The sequence below is a fragment of the Ruditapes philippinarum genome, unplaced genomic scaffold, assembly GCF_026571515.1.
Source record: "Ruditapes philippinarum isolate M1 unplaced genomic scaffold, ASM2657151v2 ctg862_1_1_1_1, whole genome shotgun sequence".
NCBI lineage: Eukaryota > Metazoa > Mollusca > Bivalvia > Venerida > Veneridae > Ruditapes > Ruditapes philippinarum.
In genome coordinates, this window is record NW_026864928.1 from 98,682 (window position 1) to 126,370 (window position 27,689).

Below are 27,689 nucleotides of genomic sequence, written 5' to 3' on the forward strand. Positions count from 1 at the left end.
TAGATATTTTATTATGATAGTTGTCAGCAACTCATAAGAATATTTAACATATCATTGAGGTTATATACAAAGACAACTGACAGCTTGTAAGATGATGTCTTTCTCTCAGAAATAAGGATGTCAACAGTTAATACATTGTAACATTTCCCTTGTAAACATCACTCTGGGAGTCTGCCTTTAATAATTTTTCTAAAATTTATTGATTTTGCAACAGGATTTCTGGTAAATACAGAAAGGCCTCATGCCACGTATTTTACTCTTTGACCATCAAGAGCTATCAAGACACCAAGAGTGGTCAAGACATCAAGGGTTGACTGCAAAACTGCAGTCACTTATATAAAATAAACAGTTTTGTCGCAAGTGTAAGACAAAAGCCCTCCTGTAAAAATGAATGGGCAGAATCAACGAACATTACCAAAAAGACGGTCAACATATGCAAAAACAGCCCTCACTGCTTTACGCAGTAGAAATATGGTGACAAAATACTGCAAAATCAGCCTTAAAAAGCATATAACATGTAAAATATAACTTGGATCTTGAAAGTTTTTACCTTTCTTAAAATTTTAGTACATTTTTCTCAATATTGATTTTCTTGAAATATTTTGGCTCATCTGGAGGTGTGCAGCTTTAAGAAGTAAAATGGGGGGGGGGAAACTTCACTAAAGTGTAATATTGAAGTATTACATTAAAGACCCAACATGAAATTTTCCAGCCCGTTGCAACCAGAATTAAAGTAAACACAAAATATTTTGTCATTATAGAAAACAACTAATAATGCCTTTAATATTTCCATAGGCAGTGGAAATGGTTAGCAATAATGTATACAGCAACCTTAAAATAAAATCAAAATAAAATCATGTAAATGTAGTGGAATAGAACAAACAAAACATTGGCAGGTGTTGCTGACAATGATATTATAGTAAACTGAACACATAAGGTGGATTGAAGCACCATTGTCCTTTTTCTTACTTTCTCTTACTGATATAATAAAATAGCAGCAAATATCTGTTGCATCAGTTTTGCCACATATCTTCAGTGTCTTTTTATTGTATACCCTGCAACTTCTATATAGCATTCACTTGGTGCAAAGAATTTGATGCATGTATGTTGTCAGCAAATTTGGTTAACAAACCATAGCACCTTTATTCCTAAGAATACCATTACAACATTTGTGTTACACAAACATCACAGGCAGTGCATCTTTTTGCAAAAACAATATGTCTTTCCGGCAATAACTAATGAGTCCTCCAGGTGTACCACACTTTTATCAATGAGACATTATTTTGCAGTGGCCAATAAAGTATCCAAAAGAGCTTGTATTTGTCCTGTGTGTAATAACTGGTATAATCAGTAGTCACAAAATCATAGTATTACATTTGCCTAATGTGTCACCTTGTGTCATATGCTACAATTGGTTGTGTGTCACAATTTGTTAGGTATGTCACAATTTGTAATGTGTCACGATTTGTTACATGTCACAATTTGTTAAGTGTGTCACAATCTGTTAAGTGTGTCACAGTTTGTTAAGTGTGTCACAAATCAAATCTTTCATGACATATACTGTGTCCACATTCTTCATATTCATCTCTTGATACTGTCAATTTATGGAACTCTGGATCATTGGCTAACTGTACACCTCCTTCCCATGCATATGTGATGGGACTGAAAAAAACATGCATATTTATACAAAATTGTCCAAATCACAATGAAAGATGGTCCAATATAAAAGCTCTTACACTTAAGTTCAACCTACATGTACTTAGTACATGTATGTTTAATTGATTCTTAATTAATAACTAATCTGTACTTTGTTAAAATCACATTCTTTTCAACAAGGCAATTTATTACCATTTCAGCAAAATATCTGAATGTTTAAGTAAACATTTCAAAGGTACTAGGTTGCTTATTGTTTAAGAGATGACGCATAATCTTAATAAATGACAAATAAATTATAAAGAAAATCATAATTTTCACTAACCTGACCTTATCAGATATATAAATTGAGCAACTTTTGTATTGCAAATTTAACTTAATCTCTATTTATGAAGACTGTAAGAGATTAAAGAAAGGCTCATTGAATCTGCACCATATGGTTGTACAATATGACTCCTGAAAATATGGTAAGACTCTCCTCCAAAATGAATACTAGTATTTGAAAAGTATTGACAACTTCCTTTCTTATTTTTAGTTGAAACAGACTGCCACGAGACAGTGAGCAATATGAAAAATATAGTCAGAAAACAATTACTGAAAGTAAGAAAAAACAAAAGGCTTTATGGATGGCACACCTTCAAGACAACAAAAGCAAAATAATAAAGATTGAGAAGTTCTAGTACTTACTTGCTGGGTGTAGTCACAGAGATCTCATAGTCATCAGGAGCTTGACTTCTTACATCTATTAAACTGAAAATGAAATAAAAGTTTATATAATGATAAATACAATAATGTTTAAAAGGAACCATCCTCGCCAAGTGATTAAGGTTGTTGACCTTACTTGTCCCATGAGGGTTCCAATGCTGCCAGTGACTTTGAAATCTTTCCCACTTAATATGCTTGAAGGTAGGTGGTTCTTTTCAGGTGCCTGCTTGTGCCTTACATAATGCAGAAGGGCTTCTAGGGTCTTCAGTAAAGCTGGAATGTCGTTATACATTACGGCCTTTGCAAAGTCTGATTTAATTAAAAACACATTATGCTCATTTATTTCTGCTCTTCAGGTTCAACCCTAAAAATTATTCATAAACAAGAGCTGTCTCAGAAAGTGACAAATGCCCCCGAAGGATTCTCATTATAAACCACCTATTACATGCTAGTTTTTGTTTGTTTGATTTGGTTTTACGTCACACCGACACAGTATAGGTCTTTTGGCGATATTCCAGCTTTACTGGTGGAGGAAGACCTCAGGTGCCCTTCCGTGCATTATTTCAGGCACGAACGGGCACCTGAGTAGAACCACCGACGTTCCGTAAGCTAGCTGGATAGCTTCCTCACATGAAAGAATCCAAAATCCCTGTCAGGATTCGAACCACCAGCGGTGAGAGGCAAGTGGTTTGAAGTCAACGACCTTAACCACTCGGCCACGGACGCCCCTACATGCTAGTGTGGGGGTAAAAATTGACAAAGTTCGAACTCCAGCAGTGACCTTTATGTTAGACAAAGAAACCTCCGTCTTGTTCACAACACATTGTCCATCTATGGTGACTTTATATTTTTAAATAAAAATTGAAACTTTCATGTATATGGAAGTTACAGAGCAGACACAACAACCACCATTTATATGTATGTAACATAAATATTGAAAAAGGTTAAATCCCAGCAGTGACCTTGAACTAAGGCGTAGGAACACAGGTCTTAAGGGCAACACATCATACATTTAAAAAAATAAAATCCTTTCATGCATACTGGTTTCAGAGCAGACAAGACCATCTGTGCCTATATGTATATTAACATCAAAATTGACAAAGTTTGAACCTCCACAGTGACCTTGACCTAAGTCATAGAAATCAGTCTTGTTCACGACACACCATACATGTATGGTTATTACATATTTGAAAGAAAAATTAAAATCCTTTCTTGCATACTGAAGTTTCAGAGCGGACACGACCACCACCATCTATAACTATATAACATGTTTGAACCTCAACAGTGACCTTGACCTAAGTTGTAGAAACACGAGTCTAGTTCGTGGCACACCATATATCTATGGTTCTTTAATGATCAACATTATTTTTTGTCCAATCACATTGTAGTATTTTTCAAATTTCTGCTAAGTCTAACTTTGGTTAATGTGTACTAACTAAATAAAATTTACTTAATCAGTCTAACAAATTTCAGTAATGCATTATATTAGGGAGGAGCTAGAGGTGTGGTTTGCACTCTGAATTGTAAAATATAAAGGTTAGCAAAACAATGCCTTCTAAATGTGAGGATACAATACATTGATTTATTACATAGATAATACATGTGGGGCACGCAGAGACAAATGATTACATAGTAACTTTTTTATATCCTTTTAACTGAAAAATGTCTGTTATAAATTGCTGACTGTTTTAACTTTATATTTTCTAGAAAAAGTAACCAAAAAATTATTTTCTGTCACTTAATGATCAACATTATTTTTTGTCCAATCACATTGTAGTATTTTTCAAATTTCTGCTCAGTCTAACTTTGGTTAATGTGTACTAACTAAATAAAATTTACTTAATCTGCCGGCTAACCTGAGTCTAACAAATTTCAATAATGCATTATATTAGGGAGGAGTTAGAGGTATGATTTGCTCTCTAAATTGTAAAATATCTAGGTTAGCAAAACAATGCCAAAGTAAAAAACAATTAGGCAAGGTCAGGTGTTTCTAATTGTGAGGATACAATCAATTTATTTATTACATAGATAATACATGTGGGGCATGCAGAGACAAATGTTTTTTTATATCCTTTTAACTGTAAGAAAAATGCCTGTTATAAATTGCTGACTGTTTTAAACTTCTTTTTTTTTTCTAGAAAAAGTAACCAAACATAATTTTCTTTCAGTCGATAGGAATGAACTGCATTAACAATCCTTGATAATAAGAATACAATGATTATAAATACATTTTTTGACTGGAAAACTCATGGTAAATGGACCCCCTCCACCTGTAAACCTAGATTGACACACAAAAAAGCTGTTTTTCAAATGAGCAAATCAATAGGGATTTTAATGTTAGTGAATAACTTAAAGCTTATAATGAATTTGTATAAATTATTAATCTAATGCATTTTCTCACATTTTCCATTTATTTATAAAGGATGTACACATTTCATTAATTCCATTGTTTTTACCGAATTGCATCATTTTCCTCGCGCTGTTTTTTTTCCAGCATGATAGTCTTACTGTAGATAAAGGTATAAAGTCTGTGACATTTCAGTAAAAATGTGCCTGATTATTTGTTGATAGGGCCATTTATGTAGCTTATCTAAATGTGACATGTAGAAACTTAACAAGGTGTAGACATCTTATAGAGCGAAAGGGCGGAGCTATCTGTGATTTAGTGAGATGCCTTGTTTTTGGTTGAAAAATTATTTTTATATATATATATTTTTTTACCAATTATTTTTGTTAATACATATTATTAAACACTAACCTATACTTGATAGGAATTAACTGCCATTAACAATCCTTGATATTAAGAATACAATGATTACATTTTTGGCTGGAAAACTCATTATTAAACTAACCCCCTCAACATGTTAACCAAAATTGACACATAGAAAAAAACAAGAGGGCCATGATGGCCCTGAGGTCGCTCACCTGTATATAGCCCCCCCCCCCCCCCCGCCCAATTTTTACCCAAGTGCTTTTATTTGTTTATTTGAACAGAGTTGGTAGACACCCATAGGAAGTTGTTTCATGCAAAACATCTAAGTTCTAGCTCATTGGGTTTTTTAAAAGAAGATTTTTTAAGTTTTTACTATACACATATAGTTAAAAACAATGACACCCCTCGGGCAGGGCCAGTTTTGACCCCTGGGCTTTTATTTGAACAAACTTTGTAGATATTTACTTAAAGATGTTTCATGCTTAATATCTTAACTCTAGTTATTTGGGTTTTTTCAAAGAAGATTTTTAAGTTTTTGCTATGTATATAAGGAAAATCAATGACCCCCGGGGCGGGACCAATTTTGACCCCAAGGCTTTTATTTGAACAAACTTGGTACACACCCATTAGAACATGTCTCATCCTAAATATCTTAGCTCTAGCTCTTTGGGTTCCTTAAAAGAAGATTTTATAAGTTTTTACTATATGCATATAAGGAATATCGATGACCCCCTGGGGCGGGCCAATTTTGACCCCAGGGCTTTTATTTGAACAAACTTGGTAGACATTCACTAGAAGATGTTTCATGCCAAATATCCTAGCTCTAGCTCTTACGATTCTTTAAAAGAAGATTTTTTAAGTTTTTACTTTATGCATATAGGGAAAATCAATGACCCCCTGGGGCGGGGCCAATTTGGACCCCAGGGCTTTTATTTGAACAAACTTGGTAGACATTCACCAGAAGATGTTTCATGCCAAATATCTTAGCTCTAGCTCTTACAGTTCTTTAAAAGAAGATTTTTTAAGTTTTTACTATATGCATATAGGGAAAATCAATGACCCCCGGGGCGGGGCCAATTTTGACCCCAGGGCTTTTATTTGAACAAACTTGGTAGACATTTACTAGAAGATGTTTTATGCCAAATATCTAAGCTCTAGCTCTTACGGTTCTTTAAAAGAAGATTTTTTAAGTTTTTACTATATGCATTTAGGGAAAATCAATGACCCCCTCGGGGCGGGGCCAATTTTGACCCCAGGGCTTTTATTTGAACAAACTTGGTAGACATTCACTAGAAGATGTTTCATGCCAAATATCTTAGCTCTAGCTCTTTGGGTTCTTTAAAATAAAATTTTTTAAGTTTTTACTTTATGCATATAGGGAAAATCAATGACCCCCTGGGGCGGGGCCAATTTTGACCCCAGGGCTTTTATTTGAACAAACTTGGTAGACATTCACTAGAAGATGTTTCATGCCAAATATCTAAGCTCTAGCTCTTACAGTTCTTTAAAAGAAGATTTTTTAAGTGTTTACTATATGCATATAGGGAAAATCAATGACCCCCTTGGGCGGGGCCAATTTTGACCCCAGGGCTTTTATTTGAACAAATTTGGTAGACACTTACTAGAAGATGTTCCATGCCAAATATCTTAGCTCTAGCTCTTACAGTTCTTTAAAAGAAGATTTTTTAAGTTTTTACTATATGCATATAGGGAAAATCAATGACCCCCCGGGGCGGGGCCAATTTTGACCCCAGGGCTTTTATTTGAACAAACTTGGTAGACACTCATTAGAAGATGTTTCATGCCGAATATCTAAGCTCTAACTCTTAGGGTTGTTTAAAAGAAGATATTTAAAGATTTTTCTTTTGGTTGCCATGGCAACCAGAGTTCTGCATGGAATTAAATTCTTTGAACAATTTTTAAAGGTGACCACCAAAGGAACATTCCTGTGAAGTTTGGATGAAATTGGCTCAGTGGTTTATGAGGAGATGTCTTTTAAAGCAAAAGTTTACGGACGGACGGACGGACGGACCCCGGACGAAAAGCGATCACAAAAGCTCACCCTGTCACTTTGTGACAGGTGAGCTAAAAATGAACTGTTTTTCAAATGAGCAAATCAATAGGGATTTTAAATGTAAGTGAATAACTTTAAGCTAATAACGAATTTGTATCAATTAATAATCTCTAATTTTTCTCACATTTTCCATTTATTTTAAAAGGATGTACACATTTCATTAACTCCATTGTTTTTACCTACATGTAATTACTGTAGATAAAGGTATAATTTCTGTGACATTTCAGTAAAAATGTGCCTGATTTTATGTTGAAAGGGCCATTTATTTAGCTTATCTAAATGTGAAATGTTAGAACTTGACAAGGTGTAGACATCTTGTAGAGCGAAAGGGCGGAGCTAACGGTGATTTAGAGAAATGCCTTGTTTTTGGTTGAAAAAATAATGTTGATCATTAAATAGGTTAATGTTTAATAATACATATTATTAAACACTAACCTATACTTAATATGTGAAAGAAAAATTGAAATCCTTACATGCACACTGAAGTTTCAGAGCGGACAGGACCACCACCTTCTATATTTATATAACATAAACAAGAGCTGTCGGTAGGACAGCAACACTCGACTATTCTTAGTGCTTGATAGTAAAAAAAATGCTTGATACAGTTACCGCCTCCTGTTTACAGGTTGGGGTCATGATGGTGAACAAGTGTGCAAAGTTTCAAAGCCATATGTCAATGGACTTTGAAAATATTTGAACTATTACAAAAACTTTAAGGTAAATTCTAAGTCGAAAAAGGGGCATAATTCTGTCAAAATGCTAGATAGAGTTACCTCCTCCTGTCTACAGGTTGGGGTCATGATGGTGAACAAGTGTGCAAAGTTTCAGAGCCATATGTCTATGGACTTTGAAAATATTTGAACTATTACAAAAACTTTAACGTAAATTCTAGGTCGAAAAAGGGGCATAATTCTGTCAAAATGCTTGATACAGTTACCTCCTCTTGTTTACAGGTTGGGGTCATGATGTTGAACAAGTGTGCAAATATTCAAAGCCATATGTCAATGGACTTTGAAAATATTGAGGTATTACAAAAACTTTAACGTAAATTCTAAGTTGAAAAAGGGGCATAATTCTGTCAAAATGCTTGATAGAGTTACCTCCTCCTGTCTACAGGTTGGGGTCATGATGGTGAACAAGTGTGCAAAGTTTCAAAGCCATATGTCAATGGACTTTGAAAATATTTGAACTATTACAAAAACTTTAACATAAGTGGTTACGCCGACGCTCGGGTGACTACAATAGCTCTACTTATTCTTATCGAATAGTCGAGCTAAAAATGACAAATTTTGAACCCCCACAGTGACCTTGACCTTAGTTGTAGAAACCAGAGTGTTGTTCACGACACTATACATCTATGGTTAATTCATATGTGAAAGAAAAATTAAAATCCTTTCATGCATACTGAAGTTTCAGAGTAGACATTACCACCACCTTCTATCTTTATATAACATAAAAATTTAAAATGACAAAGTTTGAACCCCCAGAGTGACCTTAACCTTAGTCAAAGAAACCCAGGTTTTGTTCTCGACACACCATACATCTATGGTTATTTAATATGTGAAAGAAAAATTAAAATCCTTTCATGCATACAGAAGTTTCTGAGCCTACACCACCACCACCATTTATATTTATATAAGAGAAAAAATGACAAAGTTTGAACCCCTACAGTGATCTTGACCTTAGTGGTAGAAACCCAAGTCTCGTTCGGGACACACCATATATCTATGGTTATTTCATATGTGAAAGAAAAATTACAATCCTTCCATGCATACTGAAGTTTCAGGGCGGACACGAACACCACTTTCTATATTTATATAAAAATAAAAATGAAAAAGTTTGAACCCCCACTGTGACCTTGACCTTAGTTGTATAAACCTGAGTCTTGATTGTGACACACCATACATCTATAGTTATATCATATATGAAAGAAAAAATTAAAATCCTTCCATGCATACTGAACTTTCAGAGCAGACACGACCACCACCTTCTATATTTATATAACATTAAAAATGACAAAGTTTTAACCCCCACAGTGATTACAATCCTTCCATGCATACTGAAGTTTCAGGGCGGACACGACCACCACTTTCTATATTAATATAAAAATAAAAATGAAAAAGTTTGAACCCCCACTGTGACCTTGACCTTAGTTGTATAAACCTGAGTCTTGATTGTGACACACCATACATCTATAGTTATATCATATATGAAAGAAACTAGAAATGTGTCCATAGGACACGGGTGCCCCCACCGCGCCACTGTTCTGTCAATCTTTTTACTAAGTCAAGGGAAATAACTCTACAAATACTGGATAAATCCACAAGCGAAACCCCAGGTGCAAATCTAAATATGCTCAGCAACCTGCCCATAAGGTTTAATGACTATGTCAAATCCTTTTTGAGTAACTTGCGACACAAGTTGAAAATTGCATAAATTTTCTAAGTGAAGGGCAATAACTCTAAAAATACTAAATAAATCCAGACAAAAATACCTGGTGCACAACTGCACATGCTGATCAATATTCCTGTAAAGTTACATGACTCTAGGTCAAATACTTTTTGAGTTACGTGCGACACATGTTGAAAATTGCAAAATTTTACTAAGTCAAGGGCAATAACTCTGAAAACACTAAAAATATCCAGACGAAAATACCCAGGTGCACAACTACACATGCTGATCAACATTCCTGAAAAGTTTCATGACTCTAGGTCAAATACTTTTTGAGTTACGTGCGACACAAGTTGAAAATTGCAAAATTTTACTAAGTCAAGGGCAATAACTCTGAAAATACTAAAAATATCCAGACGAAAATACCCAGGTGCACAACTACACATGCTGATCAACATTCCTGTTAAGTTTCATGACTCTAGGTCAAATACTTTTTGAGTTTCATGCGACACAAGTTGAAAATTGCAAAATTTTACTAAGTCAAGGGCAATAACTCTGAAAACACTAAAAATATCCAGACGAAAATACCCAGGTGCACAACAACACATGCTGATCAACATTCCTGTAAAGTTTCATGACTCTAGGTCAAATACTTTTTGAGTTACATGCGACACAAGTTGAAAATTGCAAAATTTTACTAAGTCAAGGGCAATAACTCTGAAAATACTAAAAATATCCAGACGAAAATACCCAGGTGCACAACTTCACATGCTGATCAACATTCCTGTAAAGTTTCATGACAATAGGTCAAATACTTTTTGAGTTACGTGCGACACAAAAGTGAACGGACGGACGGAAGGAGGGAAGGATGGACGGACAGACGGACGGACGGACAAGGGTAAATCTAAATGCCCGCCACTAACGTGGGGGCACAAAAATTAAAATCCTTCCATGCATACTGAACTTTCAGAGCAGACACGACCACCACCTTCTATATTTATATAACATTAAAAATGACAAAGTTTTAACCCCCACAGTGACCTTGACCTTAGTGGTAGAAACCCAAGTCTCGTTCGGGACACACCATATATCTATGGTTATTTCATATTATGTGAAAGAAAATTAAAATCCTTTCATGCATACTGAAGTTTCAGGGCGGACACGACCACCACCTTCTATATTTATATAACATTAAAAATGAAAAAGTTTGAACCCCCACAGTGACCTTGACCTTAGTTGTATAAACCTGAGTCTTGATTGTGACACACCATACATCTATAGTTATATCATATATGAAAGAAAAAATTAAAATCCTTCCATGCATACTGAAGTTTCAGGGCGGACACGACCACCACCTTCTATATTTATATAACATTAACAAGAACTGTCGGAGGACAGTAACGCTCGACTATTCGAAAATTTGTCACAAGGGTGTTTCATTGAGTATAATAATGCTTACCTATATGAATACATAAAATTGTCCGAAAAGGTACAAACTCTTCAAGTTTCAATACATTCCCTTCAGTAAGTATGGAGATACAAGCTTACATATGCACAAAAACTTAACCAAGAATTCATGAGTCGAAAAAAGGGGCATAATTATGCAAAGAAGCAAATCAGAGTTATGGAACTTGTGCTAATCATCTTAAATAATCACAGAGAACAAGTGTGTGAAGTTTCAATCAAATTCCCTTCAGTAGATATGGAGATACCAGCTTACATGCAAAAACTTAACCAAGAATTTCTAAGTCGAAAAAGGGGCATAATTATGAAAAAAAAAAAAACCACAGTTATGGGACTTGTGCCAATCATCTAAGATAATCACAGAGAACAAGTGTGTGAAGTTTCAATCCATTCCCTTCAGTAGTTATGGAGATACCAGCTTACATAAAAAAACTTAACCAAGAATTTTCTAAGTCGAAAAAGGGGCATAATTATGAAAAAAAGCAAATCAGAGTTATGGACTTGTGCCAATCATCTTAGATAATCACAGAGAACAAGTGTGTGAAGTTTCAATCCATTCCCTTCAGTAGTTATGGAGATACCAGCTTACATACAAAAACTTAACCAAGAATTTCTAAGTCGAAAAAGGGGCATAATTATGAAAAAAAGCAAATCAGAGTTATGGGACTTGTGCCAATCATCTTAGATAATCACAGAGAACAAGTGTGTGAAGTTTCAATCCATTCCCTTCAGTAGTTATGGAGATACAGCTTACATACAAAAACTTAACCAAGAATTTCTAAGTCGAAAAAGGGGCATAATTATGAAAAAAAAGAAAATCAGAATTATGGGACTTGTGCCAATCATCTTAGATAATCACAGAGAACAAGTGTGTGAAGTTTCAATCCATTCCCTTCAGTAGTTATGGAGATACCAGCTTACATACAAAAACTTAACCAAGAATTTCTAAGTCGAAAAAGGGGCATAATTATGAAAAAAAGCAAATCAGAGTTATGGGACTTGTGCCAATCATCTTAGATAATCACAGAGAACAAGTGTGTGAAGTTTCAATCCATTCCCTTCAGTAGTTATGGAGATACCAGCTTACATACAAAAACTTAACCACAGGGAGGCCGACGCCGACGCCGACAAATGGGTGACTGCATTAGCTCGATTATTCTGCGAATAGTCGAGCTAAAAATGACAAAGTTTTAACCCCCACAGTGACCTTGACCTTAGAGATAGAAACCCGAGTCTTGATCGTGACACACCATACATCTACGGTTACATATTATATGAAAGAAAAATTAAAATCCTTCCATGCATACTGAAGTTTCAGAGAGGACATGACTACCACCTTCTATATTTATTTAACATAAAAAATGACGTTTGAACCCCCACAGTGACCTTGACCTTAGTCTTAGAAACCTGAGTCTTGTTCGCGACACACCATACATCTATGGTTATTTCATATATAAAAGGAAAATTAAAATCCTTTCATGCATACTGAAGTTTCAGAGCGGACAGGACCTGTATAGAGCGGGACGGACTGACGAACTGACAGATGGACAGTTCGATTTTAATATGCCACCCTTCTGGGGCATAAAAAGTGAAACAGTCCTCTTAGTTTATATTTAAGTTTTTAAATGGGAAAACTTTGAATTAGTAATATATTTCAAAAGATTGATTATCATAACAGTGATTGACCAATAATTGTTCATGAAAAATTAATTCAACGGTACGAACAGAAATTTCTGTTGGTCATTTGAATTATTGATTAATTTTGCATAGTGAAAGATACAAGAGCTGTCACAGAAGACAGCAAAGCTCGACTAATAAAATACTGGATGCAGTAAGGAAGGCAAAACTATGAATGAAAAAAAATGAATTATGTATAATTATGTATTAAGTTATAGTAAAAAAATAACATTGTTAACATAAATTCCAAGATCAAGGGAAATAATTCTGGAAATAGTCACAGTAAGAGTTATGAACCTTGTCACACAACATGTGTGTTATGATAAGAAATATAATATTTGAAGTTTGAAGTAGATTCCTTAAAAAGTAAATAAGTTATAAGTAAGTTATAATATTTTTTAAAGAAAATCCTAAGTTTAAAGAGAGATCAATCTGTAAAAATTGCTTCAAGAGTTATGAACCTTGTCAAAACATAAAATGTAATTGATGATAAGGAATAAGTATTTGAAGTTTGAGGTAGATATCTTAAAAACTAAAAAAGTTATAGTAAAAAATAACATTTTTCAAGTAAAATAATCTAAGTTTATGGGGAGATAATTTGTGCAATATTGGTGCTAGAGTTATGAACCTTATCACATAACATGTGGTTAATGATAAGGTACATATATTTGAAGTATAAAGGTAATCCTTAAAAAATAAATAAGTAGCAGTAAAAAATAATATTTTTTAAGGAAAATTCTAAGTTCAAGGGGAGATAAATATGAAAATATTGGTGCTAGAGGTATGAACCTTGTCACATAACATGTGGTTGATGATAAGGTACATATATTTGAAATATGAAGTTTATCCCTTAAGAAATAAAGAAGTAACAGCAAAAAATAGTATTTTTTAAGGAAAATTTTAAGTTCAAGGGGAGATAAATATGAAAATATTGGTTCTAGAGTTATGAACCTTGTCACATAAGATACGGTTGATGATAAGAAACATATATTTGAAGTATGAAGTTTATCCCTTAAGAAATAAAGAAGTAACAGTAAAAAACAGTATTTTTTAAGTTCAAGGGGAGATAAATATGAAAATATTGGTGCTAGAGTTATGAACCTTGTCACTTAAGATGTGGTTGATGATAAGGAGTTTGAAGTTGATACCTTAAGAAATGACAAATTTATAGTGAACAAGAGCCATGTCAACATGGCCATCCCCCGCCGAATGTGTTTGCTCATTGGAAGAATGTATATGTAGTAGAGCGGAATAATTCTATTTAGAGCGGAATAATTCTATTTTAAGAGGTCTTTTGGTAATGAAAACGGATGGCTATAGTGATTACAGATTTGAAACCTATGTGAATACTGATGGCTGAAAATAACAAAGGGCAATTACTGAAAAATAATGCAGGGTAGGTTATCATTATTGTGTTGCTGCATCCCTCCTCAGTAAAAAATCTATCCACCTATGAAGTTTCAAGTTGATACCTCAAATACTTTTTGAGAAAAAATTAAAGTATGAAAAAGAACAAAGGGCAATAACTCAAAAAATTATAAAAGGTAGAGTTATCATTCTTGTGCAGTGCACACCTCCTGAGTCAGAGATCTATGCACCTATGAAGTTTCATTTTGATATCTCAAAGGCTTTTTGAGTTATGCTCTGGACAAAAATTAATTTTGAACAAGAGGGCCATGATGGCCCTGAGGTCGCTCACCTGTATATAGCCCCCCCACCCCCCCCCCACCCCCGGGCCAATTTTTATCCAAGGGCTTTTATTTGTTTATTTGAACAGACTTGTTAGACACCCATAAGAAGATGTTTCATGCTAAACATCTAAGCTCTAGCTCATACGGTTCTTTAAAAGAAGATTTTTTAAGTTTTTACTATACACATATAGTTAAAAAACAATGACACACCCCTGGGGCAGGGCCAGTTTTGACACCCGGGCTTTTATTTGAACAAACTTTGTAGATATTTACTTAAAGATGTTTCATGCTGAATATCTAAACTCTAGCTATTTGGGTTTTTTCAAAGAAGATTTTTAAGTTTTTGATATACACATATAAGGAAAATCAATGCCCCCCCGGGCGGGGCCAGTTTTGACCCCAGGGCTTTTATTTGAACATACTTGGTAGACACCCATTAGAAGATGTTTTCATGCTAAATATCTTAGCTCTAGCTCTTTGAGTTCTTTAAAAGAAGATTTTTTAAGTTTTTACTATATGCATATAGGGAAAATCTATGACCCCTGGGGCGGGGTCAATTTTGACCCCAGGGCTTTTATTTGAGCAAACTTGGTAGACATTCACTAGAAGACATTTCATGCCAAATATCTAAGCTCTAGCTCTTATGGTTCTTTAAAAAGAAGATTTTTTAAGTTTTTACTATATGCATATAGGGAAAATCAATGACCCCCGGGGCGGGGCCAATTTTGACCCCAGGGCTTTTATTTGAACAAACTTGGTAGACACTCACTAGAAGATGTTTCATGCTTAATATCTTAGCTCTAGCTCTTTGGTTCTTTAAAAGAAGATTTTTTTAAGTTTTTACTATATGCATATAGGGAAAATGAATGACCCCCTGGGGGGGGGCCAATTTTGATCCCAGGGCTTTATTATTTGAACAAACTTGATAGACATTTCACTAGAAGATGTTTTCATGCCAAATATCTAAGCTCTAGCTCTTTATGGTTCTTTAAAAGAAGATTTTTTTAAGTTTTTACTATATGCATATAGGGAAAATCAATGACCCCCCCGGGCGGGGCCAATTTTGACCCCCCAGGGCTTTTTTTAAATTAAACTTTGTAGGCACTAACTAGAAGATGCTTCATCCCAAATATTTAAGCTCTAGCTCTTTGGGTTTTTTAAAAGAAGATTTTTTAAGTTTTTACTTTTGGTTTCCTTGGCAACCAGAGTTCTGCATGGAATTAAATTCTTTGAACCTTTTTAAAGGTGACCACCAAAGGAACATTCCTGTGAAGTTTGGATGAAATTGGCTCGTGGTTTATGAGGAGATGTCATTTAAAGCAAAAGTTTACGGACGGACGCCGGACGGACGGACGGACGACGGACGGACGCCGGACGAAAAGCGATCACAAAAGCTCACCCTGTCACTTTGTGACAGGTGAGCTAAAAATAACAAAGGGCAATAACTCAAAAATAATGCAGGGTAGAGTTATCATTCTTAAGCACTGCACTTCTCCTCAATGAGATCCATCCACCTTTGAAGTTTAAAGTTGATACCTCAAATACTTTTTGAGATAAGCTCTGGACAAAATAGCATGAAAAAAAAAAGGGCAATAACTCAAAAATTGTATAGGGAAGAGTTATCATTCTTGCGCACAACATTCCTCCTCAATAAGATCTATCCACCTATGACATTTCATGTTGATATCTCAAACACTTTTTGAGTTATGCTCCACTCAGGTGAAAAATTAGGTATGAAAAATAACAAAGGGCAATAACTGAAAAAGTATGCAGGGTAGAGTTATCATTCTTATGCACTGCACTCCTCCTCAATATGATCTATCCACCTATGAAATTTCAAGTTGATAACTCAAACACTTTTTGAGATATGCTCCGGACAAAAAGTATGAAAAATAACAAAGGGCAATAACTCAAAAATTATAATGGGGAGGGTTATCTTTCTTGTGCTCAGCATTCCTCCTCAATAAGATCAATCCACCTATGAAGTTTCATGTTGACATCTCAAAGACTTTTCGAGTTATGCGTCACTCAGGAAAAAATTAAGTATGAAAAATAACAAAGGGCAATAACTCAAAAATTATGAAAGGTAGAGTTATCATTCTTGTGCACTGCACATCTCCTGAGTGATATCTATCCACCGATGAAGTTTCATGTTGATATCTCATAAGCTTTTTGTGTTATGCTCTGGACAAAAATTAAGTTTGAAAAATAACAAAGGGCAATAACTCAAAAATTATGCAGGGTAGAGTTATCATTCTTGTGCACTGCACTCCTCCTCAATGAGATCTATCCACCTATGAAGTTTCAAGTTGATACCTCAAATACTTTTTGAGATATGCTCCGGACAAAAATGTCGGACGGAAGGACGGACGGAGACTATTTCTATATCCCCCGCCGCCTTTCGGTGAGGGATAAAAGTATTTTACAAAACTTTAATCTGAAATCTGGACACGGACGTGAATGCCGACGCCGGGGCGAGTAGGACAGCTCTCCATATACTTTGTATAGTCGAGCTAAAAATGAACACAATTATAGCAAAATTAAGTTATTCTGACTTATTTCTGCACTCACCATTTACTCTTGGATGGGTATATAAGAAAATAACAACTTATTACGTATAAAAATGTGTGCAACCACTTACAATCTTTCCTGAAAACCAGGTATGAGACAATTTCCTCCTGTTGTTAAAATATTTCTATACAGATGTGGATGCATCTCTGTAAATAAACATTGAAATATTTCCATGATTTTTAGCACAATAGAGCATTGAAATATATCAAAGTTTTAGAGTAGGCACATTATGCCTGAGAAACCCATAATTTTTTTAAATCTTTGAAAAGGTAAAACATGTATTTAGTAATATTTTAACAATGGCTTTAGAGCATAATTGATAAAATGTTTAAAAACTAAAGAAAGTAGCGATGAAAGTGCAATATTGTGTCAATAAGGTAGCAAAATGTAAACAAAGTAGTATTTTGACTTCCATACAATATACTAATTTATTACAATTATACCAATTGCCAACAGAGCATAAATAGCAAAAGATACTTAGTAGTTCATTTAAATGGCAAATGAATATTTTTTTGCAAACTGCATTATTATTTCAAAAATAAAGGTTTTTGGGAAACAAAAAATGGATAGCATTTCTGAGGCATAATGTGCCTTTAAGCATCAGGATATTTCAATGGTTTTCAGCATAAATATATCCAGGATTGTTTGGATTTTTTTCACCATTGAGTAATTAGTAATTGTTTCTGTTAATTTCAGCACTTACCTTTTATTCTATTCAGAGCATGTCTTTATCATTTCAGTTGTCACTGTTAATGCTTTTTACTGCATTTACACTTGATAATCATGCACATGATTTACAACAAAGTTTGTTACAGTATTTAGTCTTGCTCAAAATGGCAGTAATCAGACATGAGTTCTTCCATTCTGAACAAGTCCCAAAGTAAACTGTTCAACAATACGAAACTGCATACAACACAAATTATAATTTAAATCAGCAACAGGTGATGAAAAGCTTAGTAATCATCATGCAAACTAGAAATGTGTCCATAGGACACAGATGCCCCCACATGCCACTGTTCTGTCAATCTTAAGACTCTAGGTCAAATATTTTTTCGGACTACATGTGCCACAAGTTGAAAACTAAAAATCAACAAAGAGCCATAATTCTGTTAAATTTGGTCGCAGCAAAAATTCCTTCCTTTACTACCATCTACACATAAAGGTTGTTCATCCCTGGAAGTTTAAGCAAAATCTGCCATCCGGTTTAAGAGGAGTTGCGTTCACAAAATTTCTACATAGTATATAGTGAAAAAATCAACAAAGGGCCATAATTCTGTTAAATTTGGTTGCAGCAAAAATTCCTTCCTTCACTACCATCTACACATTAAGGTTGTTCATCCCTGTAAGTTTAAGCAAAATCTGCCATCCGGTTTAAGAGGAGTTGCGTTCACAAGATTTCGGGACGTACGGACAGACGTACGGACGGACAAGTGCAAAGCTATATGCTCCCACTTTGTGGAGGCATAAAAAATAAATAAATAAATAAAGTAAGAACATCCTTAAAATCGGATTTAGACATATGATATCATTACAGCAATAGTTACCTTCAGGTTTTGTGGAACTAACAGAATGTATTAATGCCTCTGCAATGCCCATTTCTTGTACACCAACATCACATGGATGGAACAATAACTCTGGCACTGCAAATCTTTCATTGTTCATCCTTATAATCTGGGAAATAGTAAAACATTGTTTTACTTTGATTAATATTATAGCTACTTCCTGTAAGAAGTTGAAAGCAATATTATCATCAATTGGTAAAAAAAATATTGGTAATATCATAACCAAAACAATTATAGTAGCAATCCAATTAAAACAAGGAGTATAATTGTTATAACTAACAAGTTATTACATAAACATATATTTCAAACTAGAAATGTGTCATTATGCCACGGATGCCCCCGCATGCAACCAAAATTTCAGATGTTATAATATTTAGTTCCAAATTTGTTTGCACAAATTTTTTTTTTTTTATTTTTAGTTCAAAGCCCTTGAAACTCTTCAATGTGAACACAAACCATTTTTATACAAAGTTCAAGGCACTGAAACTATTCAGTGTTAACTTTTTGTAAATTGCATATGATGCATATTTGTAGCCAAAATAATGGATACATACATTTACACAAAAGTATGAGTGCTGAAACTGAAAATTCAAAATTTTTCCAACATTCAAGAAAGATAACTTTGTCCAAAATCATTGAACCACAACAAAATTCAAACTTGAACTGCTTATTCCTAAGATGTATCTATATGTCAAATTTGAGTTGAATGTGTACAACCATTGGGGAGATAATGAACGGAAACTTAAAATTTCTGATTTTTTTTCAAAGTTCAAGAGGGATAACTCTGTCAGCTATCATCAAACCATGACCAAATTCGAACTTGACCAATGCATTCTTATGACATATCCATATCTTTAATTTGTTGTTGAATATGTACAACTGTTGGGGAGATAATGAATGTGAACAGAAAATTTCCTTTTTTTCAAAGTTAATGGGGCATAACTCTGCCAAAAATCATCGAACCATGACCAAATTCGAACTTGACCTGCGCATTCCTTTGACATATCCATATGTAAAATTTGAGTTGAATATGTAACACAGTTGGGGAGATAATGAACAGAAACTGAAAATTTCATATTTTTTTCAAAGTGAAAGGGGCATTACTCTGCCAAAAATCATTGAACCATGACCCAAATCAAACTTGGCCTGCGCATTCTTTTAAAGGGACTCCACTGAGGTTTAAATGCCTAAAAACAGATCATTTGAATTTCTTACATGAATGAGCTGGGGCACTTAAAACAGAAAAATATGCAAAGATAGTTAAGAAATATACTATGAAATAAATTGGTAATCGTATTTTTATGCTTTTTATATCCCGATTTGAGTGAAAAGCGTTTAAACGAACTTGACCTGCGCATTCCTTTGACATATCCCTATGTCAAGTTTGAGTTGAATGTGTAATACCGTTTAGAAGATAATGAATGGAAACTAAAAATTTCATATTATTTTCAAAGTAAAAGGGGCATAACTCTGGCAAAAATCATCGAACCATGACCAAATTTAAACTTGACCTGAGCATTCCTTTGACATATCCATGTCAAGTTTGAGTTGAATGTGTAAAACCGTTTAGGAGATAATGAACGGAAACTGAAAATTTCATATTATTTTCAAAGTAAAAGGGGCATAACTCTGCAAAAAATCATAGAACCATGACCAAATTCGAACTTGACCTGTATTTTCTCATGACATATCCATTTGTCAAGTTTGAGTTGAATGTGTAATACCGTTGGGGAGATAATGGACGGAAACTGAAAATTTCATATTATTTTCAAAGTAAAAGGGGCATAACTCTGCCAAAAATCATCGAACCATGACAAAATTCCAACTTGACCTGTATTTTCTCATGACATATCCATTTGTCAAGTTTGAGTTGAATGTGTGCAATCGTTACTAAGATAATGAATGGAAACTGATGATGACGGAATGACAGAATTACGGAAGGATGGAATGACGGAACAGGGTAACACTATATACCCTAGCCATTATATGGTGGGGGCATAAAAAGACGTAAGTAATCTATTTAGATTCATACTTGTTCATTTCCCTGTGCACGACCTGTGGTTTCTTCTTGAGGTCTAACATATCCTCGTTTTATATGAGTGTAATCAGGTAACACATAGTCTCGCATTACAGTATTTTCAGCGCCCTTTTTCCTGTAAATTTTTATATAAATAATACACAAATATAAGCTGCTCCGAAATAATTAAGGGTCTAATAACATTATTTTAAAGGTAAAGTCTAAATCTCCAGTTTTTAAGGCTTATTATTGTATGTTTTTTCTGTAGTGCTCTAGGCTCTTTCCTTTGCCAACAAATCACATACACATGATATACAACATATAAGTGTTCATGTACTGTTGAGTTAATATAATTATGCTTATAATACTGAAGTTCATAATTTCTTTTAGTAAATCAATGAAGATTGTTTTCCAGCAATGTTAAAATTGTATCAGGTCATAACAGAATCAACACTTCCCATTACCAAACTTGTAAATTAATTTCTATATCTTTACCTGGAAGTTTTCATATCTGTGTCATACTGAGTAGATACATAGCAAACATCTTCCTTCAGTTGGTTGATAACGTATGTTTCATCCATCACCATTAATTGTCTGTATGAAATTACTTCCTTAAGATGATTTGTTAATACTTTACCACCTATGTTTATTCTGAAAGAAAAGGGATGAATAAATTAAATAGATATATTCCTGTAGAATTAGATCTTTAGAACAAGACAAATAAATATAGACTTTATTTTAGCATAGAATACATGTATTTCAAAATCACAATCCTAAGTTATTATACAAACAATAAAATCCAAACAAAATAAATTACATTATGTATGAATCAATTATCATAGTACACTTAAATATTATACATGTATTACATGAAGTTAACATAAATAATTGAATACTAAATTACCACAGAAAACAATTTAACAAGCCCCCACAACAGGAAGAAACCACAATGGATATCTTTTCATCATATAAATCTAAAATAGCCTTGTAAAATTAATGTGGCCATTTTAATACATTTTTTTAACTTGCTCTTACCATTTCAATGAAATAATTCTTCGAATTTCCCCGATTGCTAAACTGTGCATTTCAATGAGATCAAATAATAACTTTTTGCTATTTTGAATCATTAATTTTACTATGCCTAAGCTCAATACAAGTAATGAAACATATTAACAAACAATACAAGTACACCATGGCAGAGTAAGATGTGTTTGTAAAAACAAAAGATGCAACACATTCATTTGTGAAAATTAATTTTAAAATCTATTCATGAATGACAGTTCTGATGACTGAACACAAACATTGATACACTTTAATGAATAATATCCTTTCAAGTTAAGTCTGACCTTGAACTTTGAGCTGCCAGGTTTCGCATAAACAGCTGCATGTGCCAAACATGTATACATAACTATTTCAAAATCCATCAATGAATGAAAAATTCTGGACCATCTACATTTGTATTCACAATCATATTTTGACTTTGGACATGCAAGTGTCATCTTGACATAATGCCAAACACATTTATGCCAAGTTATTTTATTTTAAAATCCATCCAGGACAGACAGAAACGTTGTCTGGGCACCATCATCAATCAACTTCTATGAAAAAATATTCTAAGGCAAAGTGTGACCTTAACCTTTGCCTTTCAAACCTGGGTCGTGCAAAAATATGTGCTACATATTTATGCAAAATTACGGTTCAGAAAATAAAAGGGAAAGACAGACCATTCAAAAACTATATGCCACCCTTTGGGGCTTTATAAAAGTGCAGTTATTGATTTATGACTTAAATTAATTAAATTTTTGACCTTATTTTCATATGTTACACAACTTACCTTACAATGGAATCTTTCAATTTTTTCCCCATACAATATGGTATAATATGTGAGAATGAATATCCAGTATCTAGTACAAGAGAGCACAGTTTCTTGTCTGGGTTATCATGACTTAATTTATACTGGCTTAGATAAGATGCTGCAAAAAAAGTGTTAAAGTATTAAATAAGATCAGAATTCTAACTAAAAGAAAAATATAATACCTGAATTTAATTTGAACATTTAATGACATTAATTACTTTGGGTAGGCTTCTACCTTACAAAATATGTGTCCGCCACCAGCAGTTCCACAAAGAGTAAAAAAAAAGTAGATTCTTAACACTGATTTCTGGACTTAATGATTTCTTAAACTCTTTTTATTAACGACAGAATTATGAAATGTGTCTCACAAGAAATATTGTATGACGTAACAAGATTCCACTTACGGTTAGTTCTCAGTGCAGACTTAAATCCATATTCTTCAAATAAAACTTCATTCATTCCTTCTTGTATTGATGTGAAATTAAAGTAAGGCTCTGTTAGAATAATGCTTGTATCATTAAAATCAACCTGAAAAAAAAAATAGTAATGTCCTATCAATTCAAAAATTTATAGTTAACTTTTTGTGATATAATCTATATAGTTTGATATAAAATCAAAAATTCATATACATGTATTATCATTTGTGTGGAGTACAAATAAAAATTCTTCAAAAATATAAAAAAATTAAATATCTGTCTTAAAAAAATAGAATTCCAGCAGATGAATTGAGTTTATAAGCAATTTTGCTTATGTTATGAAAACAAGTGAACAAAAAATATTTAACATGACAACTTACTTTCATTTTTTCTTTACCAAACATATAATCCCACACCTGTTTCTCAACCTCCCAGTTTACCATATATCCCTGTAAAAAATAAAATAATGGTTCTGAATAAGATTATTTCCATTAAATTGTTAACACTTCAGAGAAGTTTTATGTTAGAACTTATCCAAAGTACGACAGAAAGGGCTGAGAAGTTGAGGTTGATTCTGATGGAAATGCACTACATTGTTTCTGTAAACATCTCTATAAGTTTAACTTCAGGGACATAATTCAAGGACAATAGCTATTATAATTGTTATACATTTATGAATAGATGATTAATTAATGTATACTTCTCACTTAAAAATGAATTTGTAAGATGAGAAATTTAATGTTTTATGCAAAGTCAGATTATAAGGTACCAACTCATTTATTTACAGAAAAAAGTTTTCATGCATAATTGATAGGTTTTAATTCAGAATTTATCTTAAATGAAACACAAACCAACCACAATTACTTAAGACACATTACAATATCTATATGTATATATGGTCGTCCTTACCTTCTGGAAAGGAAGTAAGTAATAAAGTCCTGAGAGATCTTTACATTCATCTATTTGGTCACCAATAAAAATTCTTGTCCTCACATTCTTTGCTTTTGAGACACAATTTGGAATTATTCTGAAATAAACGTTTATTTTAAACAGACTTGCATAGTTTGTCTCCTACATTTACTAAGCAATTTGTTCATCAATTCATTATGAGCAGAGCTTAATTCATACATAGACATAATGATAAGGCCTAAAAAATTGTTGGACACATTATTTCTATTTTCTAAATGTCACTTATTTTTATGTTATGTGTCATGTCTTTAACTGCTCACTAATTAGGAAAGAAAAATTATTGCCATTCAGCATAACAATATCCCAATTCTGGTACAGAATGCTTATGGAACAGATGGCTTTTACATCCCCCTGTATAGAAAAAAATGGCAGCCCATGTTGTTATTTATCTTCAAATGATCACCACAAACTGCTGAGATTAAGAAGATAGAAATAATTTTAGTACTGATTTTACCTAGGATTATTATATATAACCGGAATTTCTCATAATTATGTAGGGGTTGTTAATCATTTTAAATAATTCAGTGAAATACAACATAGATGCAAAATGGTGAACGAATCTTAGCATTTTCAATAGCACATTTTGTTATTAATATTCAAATGATCACCACCACACTGCTGAGATTAAGAAGATAGAAATAATTTTAGTACTGATTTTACCTAGGAAAAAGACCAAAGGTGAAACGTCTAGGAGGTGTAAAGTCCTGATCTATACAGTGTTTGGACTTTACACCCCCTGGATGTTTCACCCCTGGACGTTTCACCCTCAAAACCCTGGTCTTTTCACCTCCACTTTTTAAATTTGATAAATAAAATGAATAAAAAAGACAAAAAATGAAGATGACAAATTGACAGTTGAATATTTAGAATAAAATATGATACCATTTTTATTTTCTTATTATTTTTTATAAAATAGGAAATAAAATTATATGATGAAAATAACAGTGTTTATTTTCATGTTATGTTATTGTATAGTGCATACATTGTAGATATAGTAATTGACTCTGAATAAAATTTAGTAAATCTGATCTTTTTGTTTTTATCTGTTTTTCATACATTGATACATATTTAGAAATTTTATTTGAACAAGAATGTCATTTTTTATATAAAATTTCTTAATTATAAATTTTAAAAAACAAATATTCTCTCAATGTCTATCATGTAAATTTATATGATATTGAGTTATCTCAATTATCACTGAATAGTATCCAATTTAGGTGTAACAACTAAGGTATGTCAAACAAGTTTACTGAAATTAATCCATACAGTATTCAATATTATTTATAAAAAAGAAGAAGTAGCCGAAACGTCTAGGAAGTGTAAAGACCAAGGCCGAATCGTCCAGGAGGTGTAAAGACCAAAGGTGAAACGTCCAGGAGGTGTAAATTCCTGAAATCATTCATGAATTCGAAATCCTAGCTAAACGCCATTTTCTGGTACTTTCAGTACATAGCTCTGGGGAATTCACGTAATGGAGTGTATAATAGCGAACTCGTTGTTTTCGGCCTTTTTTTTAAATTAAATTGAAATTATACAGTTATTTCTTTATAAGAAAATATTTGAATATCATTGTATGAATAATTCCATACAACAAATGAAGTAAATACAAAGTTTACGCAGAAAATAACCTTATTTATTATGGGAGATTCCACTACGTCTGTTTAAATTTTATTGATTTTCATTATAAACAATTTATTTTTTACAAAAATTTGCATTAGATATTAAAGGAATATTGATAATTTTCAAAATCATCAATTTTTTTAACCTTAAACGGTAAAATATTGATAGTAAAATAGAAATATCATGTAACTGTGTTATGTACTTCATTTGGTGTAATTCCCCAGAGCTAAATCCGCAACGTACCGGAAAATGGTGTTTAGCTAGGTTTTCGAAAAGGTCAATATATACACAGCCAAGGAAATGTTGAATTGAAAACTTTCAACAGGACAAAACAGAACAAACCATGACATACCTAATCTTAGACAGCAAGTTGCTTGAAGAGAACAGTTTTTATGAAATCTCATTAAATGATTAAAATGACTTTCCTGCTGCAAGTCTAATGAAAATGTGAATTTTTTTGTACTTTTTTTTCAAAAACAGGGAAATATTTTTGTGAAGCAGACATTTCTCTAGAAGCACAGAATTATGGTTATGACCTGCATCAAGTAACTGAAAAATATTTTAAGAAGATCTATCATTGTAACATGCAGGGATCCTGAAAAGATTATTACCATCTGTAATGTCATTGAATTGAGTGTCAGCCTGATTTATTTAAAGTGACCAACATCCATTTTCTAAAATTAAACAATGACATATTCTCCAAATTCAGAGAAGAAAATGTGCCACTTCAAAGTCTTTTACACGGGTATGAAGTTGTTAGAGAGCGAAACTTCGTACTTTATCCAATTAATTCCTATTTAAAAAGAGTAATTAACCATCAATTAAGCAACACAGACTAGACAAAATAGAACAATAAATTCTCAAAGTGTCAGGATGTTAAATAATCATACTTTGGCTCCGTGTCAGTAGAATACCCAACTTTAGCGCAGCCGGCTCCATTATCTAAAACTAAAACCACCATTTTTTAGATCTGTGTGACCAAACGCTTTCTGATTGGGTACGGGTAAAAACTACACAAAACACGTTTCAAGCAGTGCTGCAATGACATTTTTTTTTTATTTAAAACTGAAGCTAAATCTATGTACTTTTCAAAGGAGTCTTACGATATAAACAACAATATTACAATTAAGTTAATCCATTTGACACAAAGTAATTCTTATGTTACAAGTTTTCACGTTTTTCTACCGTGCCCATTCTTACAAAAAGTGATATTACTAAACTGATGTTTAACGCATGTGATAATATTTTACATGTTGATGTTGTATTTGATAATGTATTAACTTATACTGTACAGAATTTAATCGATTTAATTGAGTTTGATTGTGTAGATAGATTATCCTTGAAACTTTTAGATGTTTAATAAATTTTGACTGATGTGAATCAGAAAAATAGAATATTTTCATCATATAGAGAAAAATCTAAAAAGTATTTGTGTAAAAGTGTAGTAATTGAATTATCACGTCAAACAGTAGTAATATGCGTTCCATTACATTAACAGATCTATCGATCTCTAGAGAGACAATTTTGCAGAATTGTTCAAAATGCGTGTTTTACATAATCTGATAACTTTAGAACACTGCAGTACTGTGATAATAGAGAGCATATTAGATATTCTTCTTTAAGTTAAAATTACTTAAGGCGAACTATAAAGTTGTTTTGATGCCTAGTTTTCTTTTCTCAAAAAAATGGGTTGTTTGTTTTCTTCTTTAAATTTCAATATAACTGTGTTTGTACAAAATATGCATAAAATCAAGCGATCCATGATAAAAAAAATGCTTTCACTTTTCATCTACAATGTAGTTGTTTTGGTGACTGTGATAAAAGAGGGCATTATATCCATATAAAGTGACATCATGGATAAAGGTTTTGCACGTGCTCGTGTTCAGCGGGCCTATTTGGATCCCGCATTTTTTGCCCCGGGCCGAAACTTCATAATTAGTCACACATATGAAATCAGTTGAAATCATGGGCAATTTGAAGCTTTTTGTTTACAAATGAAATCGTTAATTTTGGAATATAACAGGAAAAGTTCACATTTAGAGAATATTAATACATGAAAGGTGACCAATTTGATTAAAATCAGCTCCTAATTAATGATACGCAGATCTCTATTTTAGCCAGATTGGGTAGGATACATAAATAAGAACTTGGTGTACCTATTTGGGTGTACCTAGACATGTGCATTGTCCGTGTAACGTCAGCTAGGAGACTTCGTACTGCGCTTTGCTAATAACATTTTTGACACCATTTTGGACTGTTTAAACCACCAACCAACAGATATTTAACAAACATTTTATTATTTCAAATATTT

The 27,689-nt window shown here is 33.1% G+C and overlaps 1 protein-coding gene across 1 annotated transcript; it reads right to left on the reverse strand.

Annotated features, from left to right (window-relative positions):
* Positions 1 to 26,387, reverse strand: LOC132727307 (actin-related protein 6-like). The gene is made up of 11 exons (XM_060712738.1): positions 26,269 to 26,387; positions 23,699 to 23,816; positions 23,170 to 23,238; positions 22,778 to 22,901; positions 22,353 to 22,491; positions 21,014 to 21,169; positions 20,534 to 20,654; positions 18,484 to 18,610; positions 17,010 to 17,085; positions 2,341 to 2,403; positions 1 to 1,662 (listed from the first exon to the last, which is right to left on the reverse strand). The coding sequence occupies exons 1-11, from the start codon at positions 26,337 to 26,339 to the stop codon at positions 1,533 to 1,535; spliced, it is 1,194 nt and encodes a 397-aa protein (XP_060568721.1). The 5' UTR covers positions 26,340 to 26,387; the 3' UTR covers positions 1 to 1,532.
* Positions 26,388 to 27,689: the final 1,302 nt, after the last annotated feature.

Excerpts from the sequence above, each read along its gene's own strand:
- LOC132727307 (XM_060712738.1), bottom strand. The coding sequence starts at position 26,339 with ATGGTGGTTTTAGTTTTAGATAATGGAGCCGGCTGCGCTAAAGTTGGG. Across the intron at positions 23,817-26,268 it reads TCTACTGACACGGAGCCAAA|AATAATTCCAAATTGTGTCT; the intron begins GTATGATTATTT and ends CGTTTATTTCAG. Across the intron at positions 22,492-22,777 it reads GTCTGCACTGAGAACTAACC|CATCTTATCTAAGCCAGTAT; the intron begins GTAAGTGGAATC and ends CTTTTTTTGCAG.